The 19,175-nt window shown below is 44.0% G+C and overlaps 1 protein-coding gene across 1 annotated transcript in view; it reads right to left on the bottom strand.

The window, feature by feature from the left end:
• PRKCE (protein kinase C epsilon) overlaps nucleotides 1-19,175 on the bottom strand; it is a 305,337-nt gene that overhangs the window by 161,699 nt on the left and 124,463 nt on the right. Inside the window, exon 2 of the mRNA XM_083605113.1 lies at nucleotides 6,429-6,492. Within this exon, the coding sequence (XP_083461239.1) occupies nucleotides 6,429-6,492 (64 nt within the window). The remainder of the gene's footprint in view (nucleotides 1-6,428; nucleotides 6,493-19,175) is intronic.

Genomic DNA, 19,175 nt, shown 5'->3' with positions numbered 1-19,175 from the left:
TTTTGAAATCTGGATATATTACTCTGCTACATTTTCAGACTCAAAGAATCCTAGCGCTGAGCTCAGATGGGGAAATCTGATTAATTTTCTGTGGGTCATGAGTGGAAATGGCAATGGCTACTGGAGAGGGGCCAGAGAAATAGCCTGATGAGAATACAGACAGATGGAGCCATTCATACAACTATACCTCCAGGCTGCCTAAGTCAAAGGCAGCTGGCCAGTTTATAACAGTATTCAGATCACGGAAAGTCTCATTTGGTGCCAGCAAAATTATTGTGGAGCCTACCAAGAAGGTTACAGTCACTGAACAAAATTCACATTAAAATTTATATATATACACACACTGACAACTGCATAAAGATATTGTATTATGAGGGACCATTTACCATATCAGGGAGGAAAGAAGGTCCCAAATGCAACCCCTGGAAACTCCAGGTAAAAGAAGAAGGGGGAAGGGGGGGAGATCAGGTAGCAGGTGGTGAGAAAGAGCTGCATTTGGAGAATCACTGCGAGTCAGAATAGACCATACTGGGCTAAATGAACACAGAGTCTGGCATGGCTTAAGGCAGCCTCCATGTTTCTATTCCAGAAAAGAACAGGAAGATTGTAATGTGCAAGCTGTGTCCATATATGCTTTGGTTACATTACATTTCTCATGGGGATAGGTGGGTGCACATGATCACAAAAGCTGGACCCACTACACAACCACACTTGGGGGCTATTTCTAGGATTGCCCCTGTTTGCATCAGCCTAGTGCAAATTATAATTTTGTTCTGGTCGCACAAACGTGTGGGTAACATCACTCTTAACACTATAGGACCCTCCCTTTCCATTTTCTTGATGAGAAATTTTATACCACGAGTTTGCTTCTCCCACAGTCTCCCAGAACCAGAAGAGGTATGAAGAGGGAGGAGGAAAGACAAGTGTGCCGGTGGAGTCTCAGATTGCTTGGGAAGGGCCCAGGAGAAGGGGAGGTTTAGGAAGCTGGGGAGAGGCCCCACAAGTGCCTGATAGGGGCAAGATCTACTAGGAAGTGTTGCTGTGCTCAGTAGTCCTGGCACTACTGAGCATCCTCATTTCTTCCAATAAAGAGTTACCATATTTACTCGAATGTAATGCGCACCTTTTCTGGCCAAATCACGACATGAAAATCAGGGTGTGCATTAGATACGATGGCACATTAGATTAGAGTAAATACAGTAACTTCACTTGGAAACCAAAAGATTTCGATGTGCTGCTCCTGGTGACACATACGTATCCCACCTACATGCATGAGCTGTGATATTTTGCTGAAGCTTAATCTTCCCACTCCTGTGCCGAAATCCAAACCAGTATTTTCAGTTAAGTGCAGGCAACCAGACAAACATAATTAATCACCTTGTCTTGATGCAAAAAAGACTTCGTGGTTCCAGGAGACATGGCGAAAGGAAATATGGAGATGGAGGATGCAACTGTGAATCATTCTCTAGCCTTTCGACCAAACATGGAAGAACATTATGGCGCCTCCCCCCCCCTCCCCAAACAAAAGGAATGAGTCACCTGCTGGTGTAAAGTTTGCATCAAGTGCACTTTTCCAGGGAAACAGACAAGCAGGTTGTAGCTGCAAAAGCTACTTATGAATTATTAGAGAGGGTTGCCATACACAACATGAACTTGTGGTCGGAGGCAAACTCCTTCCTAAAGGAGGTCTAGAGGAGGTAAGAACTTTGAGAAAAGCCACTTTTTATGGGGTTTTCTAAACAAGGATAATGGGAATAATCAACGATACAGATAAATAGACCCAAGTCTCACATCATTTGCATATCACAAAAAAATAGCATAATAAGTTTGCAGTGATATCTACAGCATATGGTTCATTATTAGAGGTCAATGTATAAGTTCTTGGTTCGTGAACTGGTTTAAACAAATACAGAAACAGAGGAGAAGCAGGATAGAACAGAATAAACAGATAACATTCAACAGTGCACAGCTAAACGCCTAATCAGGAGCCCTTGGGGTTGTGTTTAGATTAAGTATGAGTAATAGTATTTTCCCCCTCTTATGGTACCAATGAAACAATGTAAGGTGTTCATATATTGATGAATGTGGGAGGTGGGGTTCAAAGCAAAGATAATAATTTATGTTTAAATTTACATTTATATCAACCAGATTGAGCCAAATGCTGATGGGGGGATTGCTCATTTTCTGGAATACTGGCATATGCTATGAAATTAAACCACAGTCATCTTTCTTGATCTGCCCATGTGTCAACTGCAGTTTATTTGTTAATCTCTCAAGGAGGGCTGTTTCCCAAGCCGTTTTGAACCAATTCTGCCAGAAATGTCTTTCCAGTGTCTCGTTATGTTGTGTCTCACCTCTTGTCTTAATTATTTATTATGTAAATCCAGATTGTTGTCTTGGAAATATGTTTAAAAAATAATAATTCTGGTTTGATTTCCAGTTGTTATTTTATTAAAATATCAGAGAGCATCTTCAGTCCAGATGCATGTCATTATATGGAGCTGCCTTATTTTATTTTCTTACATATTAATTAAATTTATATTCCACCCTACCTACCACCATCACCACCACCAAGTAGCGAAAGGTGGCAAACAACAACTGAGGAACCAATAGAAAATATATTTAAAACAATTCAAATACGAATGCAGACTGGGAAAGATCTCAGGACCGCCTCTCCTGGTATGTCCCACGGAGGACCTTACGGTCTTCAAACAAAAACATCTTGGAGGTCCCAGGCCAAAGAGAGGTTAGGCTGGCCTCAACCAGAGCCAGGGCTTTTTCAGCTGTGGCTCCGATCTGGTGGAAAGCTCTGCAACAAGAGACTAGGGCCCTGCGGGACTTGACATCTTTCCGCAGGGCCTGCAAGACAAAGCTCTTCCACCAAGCCTTTGGCCAAGGTACAGCCTGACCCCCTCCTTTGGTAATTCTTCACAGAACTCTAGCCCAATGGCTGCCATCAATTTGATTTGAACTGATTTTATAATGAATTGATTTTAGAATGCTGTATTATTTTACTGTTGTTAGCCACTCCGAGCCTGGCTTCGGCTGGGGAGGGCAGGATATAAATTTATTATTATTATTATTATTATTATTATTATTATTATTATTAAACAGCTTGCTTTAAGAGGAAGGCTTTCAGTATCCAAGGGGAGGGAATTCCAAAGGACTCAGAGTAGACCTGTTGCAAATAGTAGACAAGCTTACTTATGACCTTTAATTTCAACGTGTCTACTCCAATTTAGTTATGACCAATAATTTCAATGTGTCTACTGCAAGGAGGACCAAGCAGAGTATGTTTCATACACAAAGGGCACTGCTCTAAGAGCAGAAACGGGGGGGGGGGGGGAGCGAGCCTGTGGATGCTCTTTTCTAGAAATAATGCTTACCAAAGAGAAAAAGGCTGCTTACTATGGAAAAATCAATGTGGTCTTGGGCAGCCGCCAACGTCCAAAGGAGCCAAAAGAAGAAGGAATGCCGTGCTGCTGAAAGACTATCGTCTTCCATCAAAGAGAGGAGAAAAGAGAAATGCTTTCTCGTCCAAACTGCTGACTCAGTGATAACCAGAGTTGAAGATTATGAAGCAGGCCGTTCTGGGCCCAGCCAATGTCAGCAGGGCGCGCATACACACACTGAGGAAAAAACAGCTTCCACGAGGAGACGGGTGAGATGAAATAGGAGCAGGAGGCTAACACCAGGGCTCAGAGGCAGCAAAAGGAGGGACAGCCTTGCCAAAAGAGATAATGGAACCCTTGGAATGGTTTCCTATACTCCTGTTTTCTCGTTCCTGCTTTCTTGATAGATTTGCCGCTTCAGCATGCCAAGGTAGTAAACAGCGAGGACGTCTATGCATCAGCTAGCTACCTTCAGAACTGCTTTAGTTTTCGCCATTTGCCATCTTGATCAACGGAGGATGCGGCAAGCACCCAGAGATGTCAGGAGAGGGCTTTATAAGGTATTCCAAAGGCAAGTGCACGCTATCAATCATCCATATAGTAGCTGCTTACAAAATACCTCTCTTTTTAACAAGAACAACCCTCCACTTCACAACCAGGCTCTGTCATTATTCTTTTTTGCAGATTGGAAGCAGATGTTGACGGGGGCTTTTTTCCTAAGGCCACACAGATAATTGCTAGCTAAACAAACCTCGGAATCCAGGTTTACCAGCTCAGCTCAGTTTCCCACTCAAGGACTTGGAGTGTTACTAGATCTAATAAGCCCTGCTCTGTTTTGTTTTCAAATTCTTTTAATTAATAAATGAATACTGCCTGACCGGCTCTACCGTTAGGCAGAGTGAGACAGCCGCCGCAGATGGCAGGTGCTGAGAGATAATGAGAGGGCATAGCTGTTTGGGACACACCATGCTGCCTTGCATCCACAAAGTTAGCTGCTTTGTGTTCGACACACCGCTTTGTGCTCAATTTGATAAAAAAGCAGTATATAGAAGCTTCTAGTAAAAGAACTCAGTCTTTCACCTCAACACACATCATTGCATATTGGCATTTAATAACAGAATATAAAATGCACCAAGCAGGACAAAAGTGTGTGGGGGGGGGGAGAAACGAGGAGAATCTGGAAATCTTTTTGCTGTCCACATGCAGAAAAATATGGATATTGTCGTTTGGTATATTTTTAGGCCACCCTACATTTCAAATGGATGCCAAGGTAGCATAAACAAAACAAATTCAATACCTTGCTACGCAAATACAGTTATCACAATACACAAAGCGCAACAGGCTGAATAATAGTAACTGTAAACTGTGAAGGTGTTTTTGTACAGGTACTGTAACGAATTGGGATTACAGGTAAGACCTCTCCCTTACAGCAGGTGCTTCTAATCTCAGCTCGTTCCATACAGTGAAGATACCAGGTAGTCTGACATCTGGCTGGTTGATAGGGGATCAAATACTCATTTCACTCATTATAATGCACATCATTCTCTGACTTTTGTCTTCTGGGTGTTTTCCTGTTGTTATTCTGTCTCTCACAGCTACAATAAACCTACCATTACAATTATGGACTGGTCATTTCTTCGCCAGAGGGTAAACGGGCAAATTTAGCAGGGGATCAAATACTTTCCCCCCTCACTTTATACAATATATAACCTATGAAAATACATTTCTTCTTTTCTTTTCTTATTGTTTCTTCTTGTGAGTTCCTGTATAACACAATCCTTAGGCTTTCTTTTTCTAGCATATACAGCAACCGATGAAATATCACACATGTATTTAAATATGCAGTCACGACATATTTAACAAATATGAAGTCACGACAAACTGGATGGATCTCCACATGCCCCTGCTGTTGCAGATACCTAACCTCCGCACAAATTAAGTTCTATCCAGTTGCAACAGAAAGAAAACCATGGCTTGTTTATCCTCAATGTGTCACGGACCTACGTGTTCACATATTGTGGAACACGCTGTCTCCTTGGGAGCATCAGTGGCCCCAACCTTAATGCGTTTTAGCCATATGGCGAAGGTCCACTTGTTTTCCAGAGACTCTGAGTGACACTCTGATTTATTTTATACCTGGATCTCCCTTTAATTAATGAATTAATTAATGCCCCACCATTCTCCCAGTGCAGGAGCCAAAGGGGCTCAGGGCATCCAGTAAAACAGGTATAACTAAAACACATGCATATTTTTTTTAAAAAAAACAGTTAAGTAAGTAACCCTATTGAAAGCAGCACTGGCAACACGTAAAACCATTGAAAAGCACAACAAGGAGGGCGAAATACAACACCCACCCACAGAAGACCCTGTCAGGTGAGCCAGCTGGGGGCCTGCTGGAATGACAAAGTCTTTGCTCACTGGCAAAAGGAAGTCTGCTTTGCTTCATCTGTCAGTAGATCAAGATGAAGCAGGTGGAAACAGGTGGAGGCAGAGGCACACCAACCGTCACCAACAAAAAATCGGGTTCATCACAGGATTCAGCGCAATAAAACCATTCCGCACATAACATGCATTGGAATCAGAGTATTTTAATTACCTTCAGGAAAGTAAAGACTCACAGATAAAAACAACTGGGCATGCACGCAAGCTGGCAAAGTGCGGCTAAGTCATGCCAACCATGCAGGCACAGAAAATATAAATTAACTTGTAATCAATTGGTTTGGATTAATGACAAAAGTCCTAAACTTCATCATCTCAAAGCCAGAACTCACAATACATTTGAGAATTACACATCTTCTAATTGCAACCTTAGATTTTGAATTTCCACAGCATCACCACTTAAAAGAGAATGTGGGTGTCGCAAATATTTGTTTGAGACAGGTACGCATCACAGGGAGCTCCTGGTTTTCTCAAGCTCTCTGTGGCACATATACCTAGAGACTTATCTTTGGAGGAAGGAGTCCTGAATCATGTGCCCAATAATATACTATAAATCTGCTATTAACGGCAGAATATGATAAAACCCAACAGTCTTACCTTCACCTGATGAGCCTGAAAGATCTATGATGACATACACTCTTCCTTCTGGTTCCAAATCAATCTGCAGTTGGAAAAAGCAAATATTTATTATTAGAATTCCACTGTGTACTTTTCCTTGGGTGTGTTTGTTTGTTTATTACTAAACGTCATCTTGCAAATCCTTGTACCACATACTCAATGGAAGCCAGTGGTTTGAAGGACTTGAAAAAGTCCATCAGATTCTGATGTGCCATCTCAATCCAGCCTCAGGTCTAAGTAGAAAGGATCCTCACAAACATTTGTTTACACTGCTGGATTTCAACCTCACAAGGTCCCCTTTCTTAATTACCTGACAACAAGTAAGGGCAACACTTTATCTGATTCTTGAATCCACAACTCTGCATATTCCAAATGTTTGGGATAGGTAAACACATGTGGGGAAAAATATATAAATTATCGAGTGAACAATATCTTCAAACAGCCTTCCCCGATCTCATGCTTTCCAGATGATTTGGTCTCCAACTCCCATAATCTCCAGCCAACATAGCCAATGTTCAAGGATGCTGGAAGTTGTTGTCTAAAACATCTGGAGGGCACTAAGCGGGGGAAGACTGTAGTAAAGCAATTAAAATGTAACAGATGTTTACAGCCTTCAGAGCATTGTTGGCTTCAACACTGGCTCCCAAAAGAATTTATGAAAACTGTCAAGAGTGTCTTCATGTGCTGGAAACAGCAAAATGTGGTTGTACAAGCAATTCATGCATCTACTGTCAAGTTTTTGGGATAATACGCATAATGAACAACGCTTTGCCTGCATTTGGAACGTCTGCAGCTTTTCACTCAGGAGGCAAGTAAGTTTCCCCTCAGAAGTGTGATCCCAGCAGTAACAACAGCAGCTAGGATTCTTTATTGCTCAGAAGTGGAAGAAGTTTCCACCAAAGAAGAAAGGATGAACAAGATAATGGACTGTGCAGAACTGGCAAAATTAAGAGCAAAATTGAGAGAATCTAAAGATGAGTGTTTTATGGAAGAATGGATGCCTTTTCCGGACCACTTAAAGAAATATTATATAATATGATGAACTCGCAAGCAGGATTTGAGCTATGAGCAAGAGAAGTAATTACAGTGGTACCTTGGTTCTTAAATGCCTTGGTACTCAAACAACTTGGAACCCAAACACTGCAAACCTGGATGTAAGTGTTCCGGTTTGCGAACTGTTTTCGGAAGCCGAATGTGCTCCGATTTGAATGTAACACTGATGATTTGAGTGCCACACTTCCGTTTTGAGTGTTACACTGACGATTTGAGTGTTACGCTGAGGTCTGTCTGTTTTTGCTATTTATTTTGAGTTTCTGTTTCTGCGGCTCTTTTTTGTATGTGACTGCGGAACCCAGTTCAGCTACTGATTGACTGATTGTGTGACTGCAGTACACTGTTTATTGCTTTCATTTTATGGATCAGTGGTGTTGTTAGATAGTAAAATTCATGTTAAATTGCTGTTTTAGGGGTTGTTTTTAAAAGTCTGGAATGGAATAATCAATTTTGCATTACTTTCTATGGGAAAGTGCACCTTGGTTTTGGAACGCTTTGGTTTTGGAACAGACTTCCAGAATGGATTAAGTTTGCGAACCAAGATACCACTGTAAATTTAACAAATAGAAGACAGCATGCAGCAAGGGGGAAAATAAAAACTCCATGGAAAAAGGGGTAGGAAGTCAACAAAATAATGTGTACTGGATTGTGCATGTTAAAATTGTTGCAGCTTATTAAGAATATCATTGGGGGAAAAGAAGTGTGATCCCAGGAGAGTGAAAGCCAGGATCCTCTTTCTGCCACTCCTTGCCATGTGTGAAGATGAGAGGTGCTCAGGCTACAGAGTCTCCGGACGTTCCACAAGGTGCAGCAGCCAAGAACAGGCCGTCTCCTGAATGTCCTTGCCCGCCTCGAGTTGGCACAAAGGCGGCAATTTCCAAATGCTATTCTCGATTGACCTTCGAAATTGCGAGGGAACATGGGGGAGGAGCTGATCTCTTACACATGCGGTGGCTATATTTCAGGATGTTAACACAATACATATTTAGTACAATGCATATTTGGCACCAGTGCACAGTGCCTGCGGTGCAGAGCCAAGGTCTGAAAAGAACTTTTTGGTTCCTGTAATTGCTGTCTTTTATAGCAGGGCAGTCCCAGGCTTGTGTGAGCGACTTTGGTTTTTTGTCTGTCTGTCTGTCTGTTTGTAACTAGAAACCAAAGTTCCACCCACTGGAACCAGGTGCAAAATAGGGGGACAAATCCTACTGCTTACTGTAGGGTTATGGAAGCCTTTTGACCTCCCTATGTTGCTGGACTCCAACTCCCATCAGCCCCAGCATGGCCAAATGGCTTGAAATGAAAGCAGATGTAGTTCAGCAAAATCTGGGAGGACACTGTTTCCTTCATCCCTGACCTAATGCATTCCATGAGGCACCTACTCCCGAGTTACAACAAATAATGCATATTTTTAATTGCTGATATTAAACAACTGTGCAACCACACTGGCACCTTTCATCATCATCATCATCATCATCATCATCATCATCATCATCATCTATTACTTATACCCCATCCATCTGGCTGGGTTTCCTCAGCCACTCTAGGCGGCTTCCAACAAGAGATTAAAAATACATTAAAACATCAGTCATTAAAAACTTCCCTAAACAGGGCTGCCTTCAGATGTCTTCTAAACATCAAATAGTTGTTTATCTTTTTGACACCTGATGGGATGGCATTCCACAGGGTGAACACCACTACCAAGAAGGCCCTCTGCCTGGTTCACTGTAACTTCGCTTCTCGCAGTGAGGGATCCGCCTGAAGGCCCTTGGAGCTGGACCTCAGTGTCTGGGCTGAACGATGGGGGTGGAGATACTGCTTCAGATATACTGGGCCGAGGCTGTTTAGGGCTTTAAAGGTCAGCACCAGCACTTTGAATTGTGCTCAGAAACGTACTGAAAGCCAATGTAGGTCTTTCACCATTTAAGGCAGTGTTATCTCACTTTTGACAGACATGGCTTCCTGCAAAAAATCCTGCAGGCTGCAGTATGTTAAGGGTGCTGAGAGCTGCCAGGTGGTCTCTACAGTGGTGCCTCAGGTTAAGAACTTAATTCGTTCTGGAGAACTGTTCTTAACCTGAAACTGTTCTTAACCTGAGGTACCACTTTAGCTAATGGGGCCTCCCACTGCTGCCGCCACCCGATTTCTGTTCTCATCCTGAAGCAAAGTTCTTAACCCGAGGTACTATTTCTAGGTTAGCGGAGTCTGTAACCTGAAGTGTCTGTAACCTGAAGTGTCTGTAACCTGAGGTACCACTGTATTTCCATTTAAAAAACAAAAAAAACAAAAACTACATTGGGATTGACTGCTAAACCACCTGGGAAATTCTGTTCATAAGAACAGAAGAAGAACCTGCTGCATCCAGCCCATCTAGTCCAGCATCCTGTTCTCACAGTGGCCAACCAGATGCCTGTGGGAAAACCCACAAGCGGGATTCGAGCACAAAAGCACTCAGCCCTCTCATGGTTTCCGGCAACTGGTGTTCAGAAGCATTGCTGTTTCCGGCTGTGGAGTCAGAGCACAGCCATCATGGCTAATAGCCATAGAAGAAGAAGAAGAAGAAGAAGAAGAAGAAGAAGAAGAAGAAGAAGAAGAAGAAGAAGAGTAGTTTGGACTTGATATCCCGCTTTATCACTACCCTAAGGAGTCTTAGCGGGTGGTGCTGTGGGTTAAACCACAAAGCCTAGGACTTGTCGATCAGAAGGTTGGCGGTTCGAATCCCCGCAACGGGGTGAGCTCCCATTGCTCGGTCCCTGCTCCTGCCAACCTAGCAGTTCGAAAGCACGTCAAAGTGCAAGTAGATAAATAGGTACCGCTCTGGTGGGAAGGTAAACAGCGTTTCCGTGTGCTGCTCTGGTTCGCCAGAAGCGGCTTAGTCATGCTGGCCACATGACCCGGAACCTGTACGCCGGCTCCCTCGGCCAATAAAGCGAGATGAGCGCCGCAACCCCAGAGTTGGCCACGACTGGACCTAATGGTCAGGGGTCCCTTTACCTCTAAGGAGTCTCAAAGCGGCTAACAATCTCCTTTCCCTTCCTCCCCCACAACAAACACTCTGTGAGGTGAGTGGGGCTGAGAGACTTCAGAGAAGTGTGACTAGCCCAAGGTCACCCAGCAGCTGCAGGTGGAGGAGCAGGGAATTGAACCCGATTCACCAGATTACAAGACTACCGCTCTTAACCACTACACCACACTGGCTCTTGAGAGCCGTCTCCTCCATCAATCTGTCTAATCCTCTTTTCCTATGATCCTGTGCATGTTCAGTTGGAAGCAAGCCCCACTGACTTAACAGGGCTTACTCTGAAGTAATGTAGGCAGCATTGCAGCCTACATTGCAGCATTGCACTGTGCGCCAATAATTAAAGGAAGTGAAAACTCTCTCTCTCACACACACATACACACACACACAAACAAACACAGTTGAGCATCAATGCCCCGCAAACTGCACTTTGGTCATTAGTTCTGACAAGTGGCGTTTACTTTTTAATTATTTACAATAACGTTTCGGTAATGCGAGAACTCTGCGGATCCTGCCAGGATTACATCATTGCTGGGAAGATGAAGAAGAACTGCCCTTTTAGGGAATGTGCTAGAGTATTAATGCTATATTAACATCTTGGTAGATGTTCCTATTTATTTATTCCCCCCTTTTAAGAGTGGCCGGAGTGGCTTTCGATCAAAGCGGCTTACATCTGGACCTCGCCATCTCAGAAAGTGGAAAATGCAGATAATTATCGGATTGCGTTTCATGAAGAAAGTGTGTGGTGGTGGGAGTAGGGGTGAGGGGGGAGAGAGGGACAATGCTAAGGACTGGAGGGAATTTTCTCCCCAGGAAAGACACGCATTGTCAAATGTGGTGCTATGTCTATGCTGAATTTCAACCTGCAAACAAAGCTGACTTGATCCATCTATATGAAAACGCATGAAATTAAAACCTTGCAGATTATCCCCCTAACTACAAAGAGGGGCCAGAATGCGCAGGGTGTGAGTGGCGAGACAATTAAAAACGATCTGTGCATATGAGCAGGAAAGAGTTGCAAACTTTTTTAAAAATAGGAAATGGTGACAGTTGTGCTGGTGAGGATTCCCACCCCCGATGAAATTCAGCAAAATATCAGCATTTCCTGTGGGATCAAGACAGGCACTGATAACGTCAAAATGCTCCCCTCCCCTCCTTTGTAAATGTTTTAAGTGCAGTCTATTAGAAGATCAGAAGAGCAGCGTGCGAGGTAGATGTTTTGAAGTTAAGAGATGATGGCTGCCTTTGAACCAGGTCAGTAATATTCTGCAGATGGCCCCCTAAAATAAAAGGAATCCATATTCCTCGTTGTCCCAGCTTATCCCATTCACACACCACGTTCACTTTCAATCCTTTCTGTGATTCCAAATCCCTTAGATAGCGCCAACCTAACCTTTACATTGAAGGAACGTTAAATATAAAGTTGGGGCAGAACCACATCATAAATGCAAAGTCAGAGGCGGAGCTAGCTGCTCCAGAACCCGGAGCGGTGCACATGCTGTGCACCCAGGGGCAGGGCTAGCCACCTTGGGGGGCGGGGCTAGCATCCAGGGGGCGGTGATGTCACCCCTCCCCCAGGGATGACACCTGGGCAGGCCGCAACTACCACACACCCCTTCCTCTGCCAGTGTGTAAAGCACATCCAATATACATGTCTTTCAATAATTCCTGGGAACTGTAGTTTCCTCATCGAAGTACAGTGGTACCTCCGGTTACATACGCTTCAGGTTACAGACACTTCAGGTTACAGACTCCGCTAACCCAGAAATAGTACCTCGGGTTAAGAACTTTGCTTCAGGATGAGAACAGAAATTGCACAGCAGTGGCACAGCGGCAGGGGGAGGCCCCATTAGCTAAAGTGGTGCTTCAGGTTAAGAACAGTTTCAGGTTAAGAACAGAATTAAGTTCTTAACCTGAGGTACCACTGTACTGCAATTTCCAGTACCCTTAACAGGATTCTTTGAGTGAAGTCACATGCTTTAAATGTGTGTCAGGTATGGATCTTTGGGGAAGTTTTTAGTGTTTGACATTGTACTGTGTTTTTGCTAACTTCACTAGTTTTACCTTCTTCTTCTTCTTCTTCTTCTTCTTCATCATCATCATCATCATCACCTCTATTGGGAGGCAGGGGTGAACCCACTGCTCACCAACATCTCAAAACTCACCCTCAGCTGCTTTTTACACCCCCCCCAATGTATTATATTGGTATTTACCTCACAGACACAGCCATAGCCAAATGAGCTTTAAGCTTTTGATCACATTTTGCTCAAAAAGAAATGGGGGATGGGAACCCAGCTGCACCCAATATTTTTATTGGTTTGGATTGTTATATTCCTCTAAAATACACCCTTTTAAAGAGAAATATAGGGGACCCTTTTAAAGAGAAATATAGGGGACGCGGGTGGCGCTGTGGGTAAAACCTCAGCGCCTAGGGCTTGCCGATCGCATGGTCAGCGGTTCAAATCCCCGCAGCGGGGTGAGCTCCCGTCTTTCGGTCCCAGCTCCTGCCCACCTAGCAGTTCGAAAGCACCCCTAAGTGCAAGTAGATAAATAGGTACCGCTTTATAGCGGGAAGGTAAACGGCGTTTCCGTGTGCTGTGCTGGTGCCGGTTCGCCAGAGCAGCTTCGTCACGCTGGCCACGTGACCCGGAAGTGTCTCCGGATAGCGCTGGCCCTCGGCCTCTTAAGTGAGATGGGCGCACAACCCTAGAGTCGGACACGACTGGCCCGTACGGGCAGGGGTACCTTTACCTTTACCTAAAGGGAAATATATGATGTTAAAACCAAGGTGTTTAAAAGCAAATGGGACATAAATATTCTGCTTGGGAGCTTTCAGAAGCTACCACAGAGAATTCTGACAGAGCCGTTCAAGAGACATTGAAGTTTTGAAATCGGGGACATAAAATTTTCATATTATGCTTTGTCAGAGGCAGGAGGACAAGACTAATTGTCACATTGATGCGAGGGTTTCCGTTCTGTCACGACACAACGTGGTGACATTTTGATACGGCTTGCCGAAATGTAATCCTCTTCATTCCCCTGCAGCTATGCAGCATCTCACCCGTTGCCAAAACACTCCGCTAACATTTGTCACCTCCAAAGTGTTTGCATGAGTAATACACAAGGCCCTGATTCAAAAAGGAAGCTGAAAACTTAGGAAGCACCAAAAGCAATTGACCTGTAAAATTTGCCCTCCCGCCCACGTCAAGGCATCTCCACATGACTCTGACATCTTGCTTCGTTTGCTTTGCAGAGCAGATATCAAAACCCCAATGGCCAGAATGCTCATTTGTACTACAAATGCCTTCTCGTGATTTTATTAATAATGGAAACAGCAAACATAATGGCACGAGGCTTTAAAAATAAATTTTAAGAAGCTTTACTGAAACCACACGGAACCCCCATGATCTTTTTCTTTTATGAAAACCAATCACTGGAGCATAGGAATCTGCCTTGCACTGGGTGGAGTAATTGGTCCATGTAGTTCAATACTGTCTACACGGACTGGCAGCGGTTTTCCAGGGTTTCAGGCAGGAGTCTCTCCCAGCCCTACCTGGAGATGCTGGGGATTGAACCTGCAACCTTCTTGCAAGGCTATCCATGACTGCTAGCCATCGTGGCTCCACTGTGCTGCCACAGTTGGAGGCAGAAATGCTGGAAACCACAGGAGAGGATGGCTCTTGGGCTCGAGTCCTACTTGTGGGGCTTCCCACTGGCAGCTGTGAGAACAGGATGCTGGACTAGATGGGCCAAAGGCTGGATTCAGCGGGCTGTTCTGTTGTTGTTTTAATCTAGCCAGTGAAAAACAACTTGCAGACAGCATAATCACAACATTCCGAAATCAATTGATTTGTGAAAGCCTGCAACGTTAAAAGCCAATGTTCCCAAATTACGGGCCATGTGAATTCAGGACACCATTAATACGGCAAAATGACCAGCGAACAGCTATTGGAAATCATTTGCAAAGCAACAGACAGAGAATAACCTTATTTATCTGCATAACGTCCACGGGAAGACAGAGGATGCCCAACCAAAAACTTTGGGGGGGGGTGTACAGGAATTATTTTTTGCTCAGGTTACATAATACAAACTCAGTGGAAAATAGCTGGAAATGGAATTTTTCAGTAAGTTTAGATCTAACTGTGGTGATGCAATTCCTCTTTTTGGCCAAGTCAGACGTGGTCAATCTATGCCACATCGATTGTGGTGGCACTCGCTTGGTACCTGTAAAGCACTGTTACACCGTTTTAACAGCCCTGGCTCCCCACACATATAATCCTAGGAACTGGAGTTTGTTAAGGCTGCTGTTTGTTAAATGTACTGGAAGAAGCAAAGATCACGAGTGTCAAAGCAATGATTCTTCAACATCAACTTCGCTGGAATGGTCATGCTGGAATGGTCATGCCTGATGATTGTCTTCCAAAGCAACTACTCTATTCCGAACTTAAAAATGGAAAGCGTAATGCTGGTGGTCAACAAAAGAGGTTTAAAGATTCTCTCAAGGCGAATCTTTAAAAAATGTAGTATAAACACCAACAACTGGGAAACACTGGCCTGTGAGTGCTCCAGTTGGAGAACAGCTTTTACCAAAGGTGTCATGGGCTTTGAAGACACTCGAACTCAAGACGAAAGGAAGAAATGAGCTAAGAGCTAGGCAAACCCTCATCGTGATCAACTCCCGCCTCAAAACCAATGTCCCCACCATGGAAGGATGGGTAGATCTAGAATTGGCCTCCACAGTCACCTACAGACTCACTGTTAAGACTGTGCTCATGGAAGATAAGCTTACTCGGCTATGAGTGGTCGCCAAAGAAGAAAGTAGAAGGCTGCTGGGAACTATAGCTCCATGAGGCGTCTCCTAACAACTCACAGCACCCTACAGTTCCCAGGATTTTTTTTGGGGGGGGGGAGTGGTATATGAGTACAGATGTGATGTATAGCAGAATCCCTTAGCCATATAGAAGGAATTCAGGCTGTGACTCTTCCCTCATCTGTGCACCATCCTCCTTTCTTAAAAGTGTGGGACAATGGTGAAATGGGAAGGAGACACAGTTTTGAGCTGCTCCAATGAGATTTTGGCTCCAACTTTACTGCTGTGGTATCATAAGGAGTCACACCAAAGCATCTCCAACACCGTGGCATTGACAGCAGAAAGGTTCCTAGTCACAGAGGCTTCATAACACTGAAGTTACATCAGGCTCAAGGAAAAATGTGCCGAGGAAAAAGAAACCCATGTTGGATGTCAGAAGGCTTGGCAATATGAGCTCCAGCATCTCTATAAGTTCACATAATAAAATCTCTGTCCACAACTGACATTCACTGGCACACTTCTTGGCAGTTTCGGCAGAGAGACAGCAAGTTCGCTGGACATGGAAACAATTACTCAGAGGAGGCTGAACTACTTTTAACCCCAAACGCATGGATCATTTCCCCTGGCCAGAGGAAACTGGAGCACTCTGGGAGAAAACGCCAGGATGGTGGCCTTGATCCGTATTGAATCTATGAACATGTTCGGGATAGTATTTTAATTTCCAAAGCTTTTGTTAAGGGCCTTCACTACAGAAATGCAGCAAGTGAATCAACTTTGATCTGATCCCTCTTTTTTTCACACGTTATGTTTCCATTATCTTGAATTAACTTGATTGGGGGGGGGGCGTGCGGAGGATCGAGGTATTGTGCCTGCTTGCTTGCAAACATTGCCTGATTTAGCCCTCTTTTATGATGAAGAAACTTCTTGACATTTCATTTCTGCTCTCCTCCCACCCTAACAATAGGGCCCTGCAAAAGTTATTTCTTTATTTAGAGCATTCGTATCCGGCTGTTCAGGCAAAACTGCTCCTAGAGTGTTTTACATCCAATCAATTAAAACAAGGCATTCCCTGCCCATTAGTTTTAAAACCTAAAAGCAGACAACCATGATGTGCAAAGGAAAAAAGGGGCAGTGGGGAGACCAAACTCATGTCTTCCTTTTGAAGAATCCTGGTGACTATATGTAGTCTTTTGGGGAGATGAATTGAGAGCATTCAACAAATTTAGGCCTGTGGAGCAGAGAGATCCTAAACGATAACAGGCTGGTTTAATCAGGAATGAGCTCCTCTCCTCTCGTACACAGTTTCCTTTCTGTTTCTGCATTATAGCAAAACCCATAGTTTGATGTAATGTCCGAAACTGGCAAACTGCAGTTTGAGCCTGCTCTCCAAACCAGAATTGGAAATCCATGATTCTGTTGGCTTTGGATTATGCCTAACCATAACTTACATGTATCCGCTGCCCGTCCCCTTACCCACCCCCACCATGGAGCAAATAGCAATGGGTAAAGGATTCAGATCAGGATTAACAGTACTGGGGCTTTAACCTTGCCTCCTGCAGTGCCCCACTGCCCTGATGAACCCCACTACCACCGCCAGTGGGAGATGCAGGTCTCCCAAGCATCACATCTTGTTTGAACCAGAGTAGTTTGCGCAAGCTTGATTATCATTAGGAACATGTTCATCAGGAACAGAGGCATGCAGGAACTTCTCTGCCAACTCTGCGGCTCACAAAATCCAAAGCTCACCCTTTCAACCTTTCCCCCTTGCTTTTGTCAACATGCAAGGAGGCTCCTAATCTGCTTCTTATCTGGTACTTGAGAGCTAGCCAAGGAAGGAAAGTAGACTGTGGTCAATCTTCTGTACAAATACAATCATTTGGAAGTTCCTTCATAATGCACTCCCTTCCATTTCCATCCATTAATATAATGAGAAATGATGGAATGTGCAGAAAGAGATTGTGTATTATTGATATTCGTAACTAGAGCCAACTTGCCTTCAGGATTTAACTGCTCTGTTGGGTTAACATAACTCTCAGAAAAAGGAAAGAAACATCAGCTGGGATGGCAGAGTTGGAGGTCAAACCATTTCCTGCATTTGAACTGCAGAAAGAAAGAACGAAAAAGAAAGCCAAAGTGATTCAAGGAGGTCGTTTTCCATATTCTCCAAAAGTTGGTTTAAAATGCATACCTAGTCGTGTTCACCTCATGTGCAACTGCAGCTACATGGACGCAAGCAGTATTCCATGTGCAGCTATGCGTATCTTTGGCATCAGGGTAAAGGAAAAACACTGGGAAGGCAGTGTGGTGCAATGGTTAGAGAGTCAGCCTAGGGCCTGCGAGACCAGGGTTCAAATCTCCACTCAGTCAGGAAATTCACCAACCTTGGGACAGTCAACCCACTTCACAGGATTGTTATGGGGATTAATAATAATAATAATAATAATAATAATAATAATTTTTATTTATACCCCACCCTCCCCAGCCAAGGCCGGGCTCAGAGCGGCTTACAAGCAATAATAAAAACAAGTTGAATGATTACAACTTAAAAACAAAATTAAAATACAACATTAAAATATTGAAACATTAAAATATTAAAATGTAGCCTCATCGCAGGAGGAGAAGGAAAAGAAAAAAGAAAGAGAGGGAATCAAATTCACTCCAACCCAAAGGCCAGGCGGAACAACTCTGTCTTACAGGCCCTGCGGAAAGAAATCAGATCCTGCAGGGCCCTGGTCTCATGAGGCAGAGCGTTCCACCAGGCCGGAGCCAGAGTTGAAAAGGCCCTGGCTCTGGTTCAGGCTAATCTAACTTCCTTAGGGCCCGGGACCACTAGGGTGTTGCTATTTATGGATCTTGAGGCTCTCCGTGGGGCATACCGGGAGAGGCGGTCCCGTAGGTCCTAGGCCGTGAAGGGCTTTAAAGGTCAAAAGCAGCACCTTAAATCTGACCCTGTACTCCACCGGGAGCCAGTGCAGTTTGAAAAGCACTGGGTGAATATGCTCCCATGGCAGAGACCCCGTGAGGAGCCTCGCTGCAGCATTCTGTACCCGCTGGAGTTTCTGGGACAGCTTCAAGGGCAGCCCCGCGTAGAGCGAATTACAGTAGTTAAGCCTGGAGATGACCATCGCATGGATCACTGTGGCCAGGTCGGGGCGGGAAAGGTAAGGGACCTTTTAAACAAAGAAGGGAAGAAGCTCTTTGGGGGGAAAAGGTGTAGTATAAATACAATGAAAATAATAAATAATACTAATTTCACTTAAGTAAGAAGTGGCTAAAATACAGAATCAAACCCAGTTAAAATATAAGGAGGGTGCAGAAGCTTCAAAAAGGTAGTGTATACAGAATTTCTCTTTATGTTTATGGAAGTGGAAGCAAGATATTTACTCCTCACCATCTCTCCTGCTCTCTAGGCCCTTTGATATACAACGGGGGTTAAAGAGTAATGCAGGCTTTTAAGTGCACTCAAAGCAGGCTTTTAAGTCCGCTCTAAAATAAATATTAATAATATTAAAATAAATACCGAGATGACACACAAAGCAGTGACAGAACGCAGCTTTGCAGGGAGTGTTTAAACAATGTGCCCTCCCTTTCAAATACTTCTTCGGGCTCTTGCCGTTTTTTTCAAGTATTTAACAATCGATTTGCATGCTTATGAAATAAACAATAACTTTCGGTCAGTACAAATATCAACACTCGGAGAATGGAAAGCAAACTGTAAAGCTAGCTTTGTTCCTGGGATTTCCCTTCTTCTCCCCAGCACAGAGAGGTTGATTCTAGTTCCTGGTAAGGCAGAATCACAGAATTGTGGAGCTGGAAGGGAACTCCAAAGGTCATCTAGTCCAGCCCG

Source organism: Podarcis filfolensis, assembly GCF_964270895.1.
Source record: "Podarcis filfolensis genome assembly, chromosome: 3".
Lineage (NCBI taxonomy): Eukaryota > Metazoa > Chordata > Lepidosauria > Squamata > Lacertidae > Podarcis > Podarcis filfolensis.
Note: the sequence above shows the minus strand (reverse complement) of the source record. Positions and strands in the feature narration are given on the sequence as shown.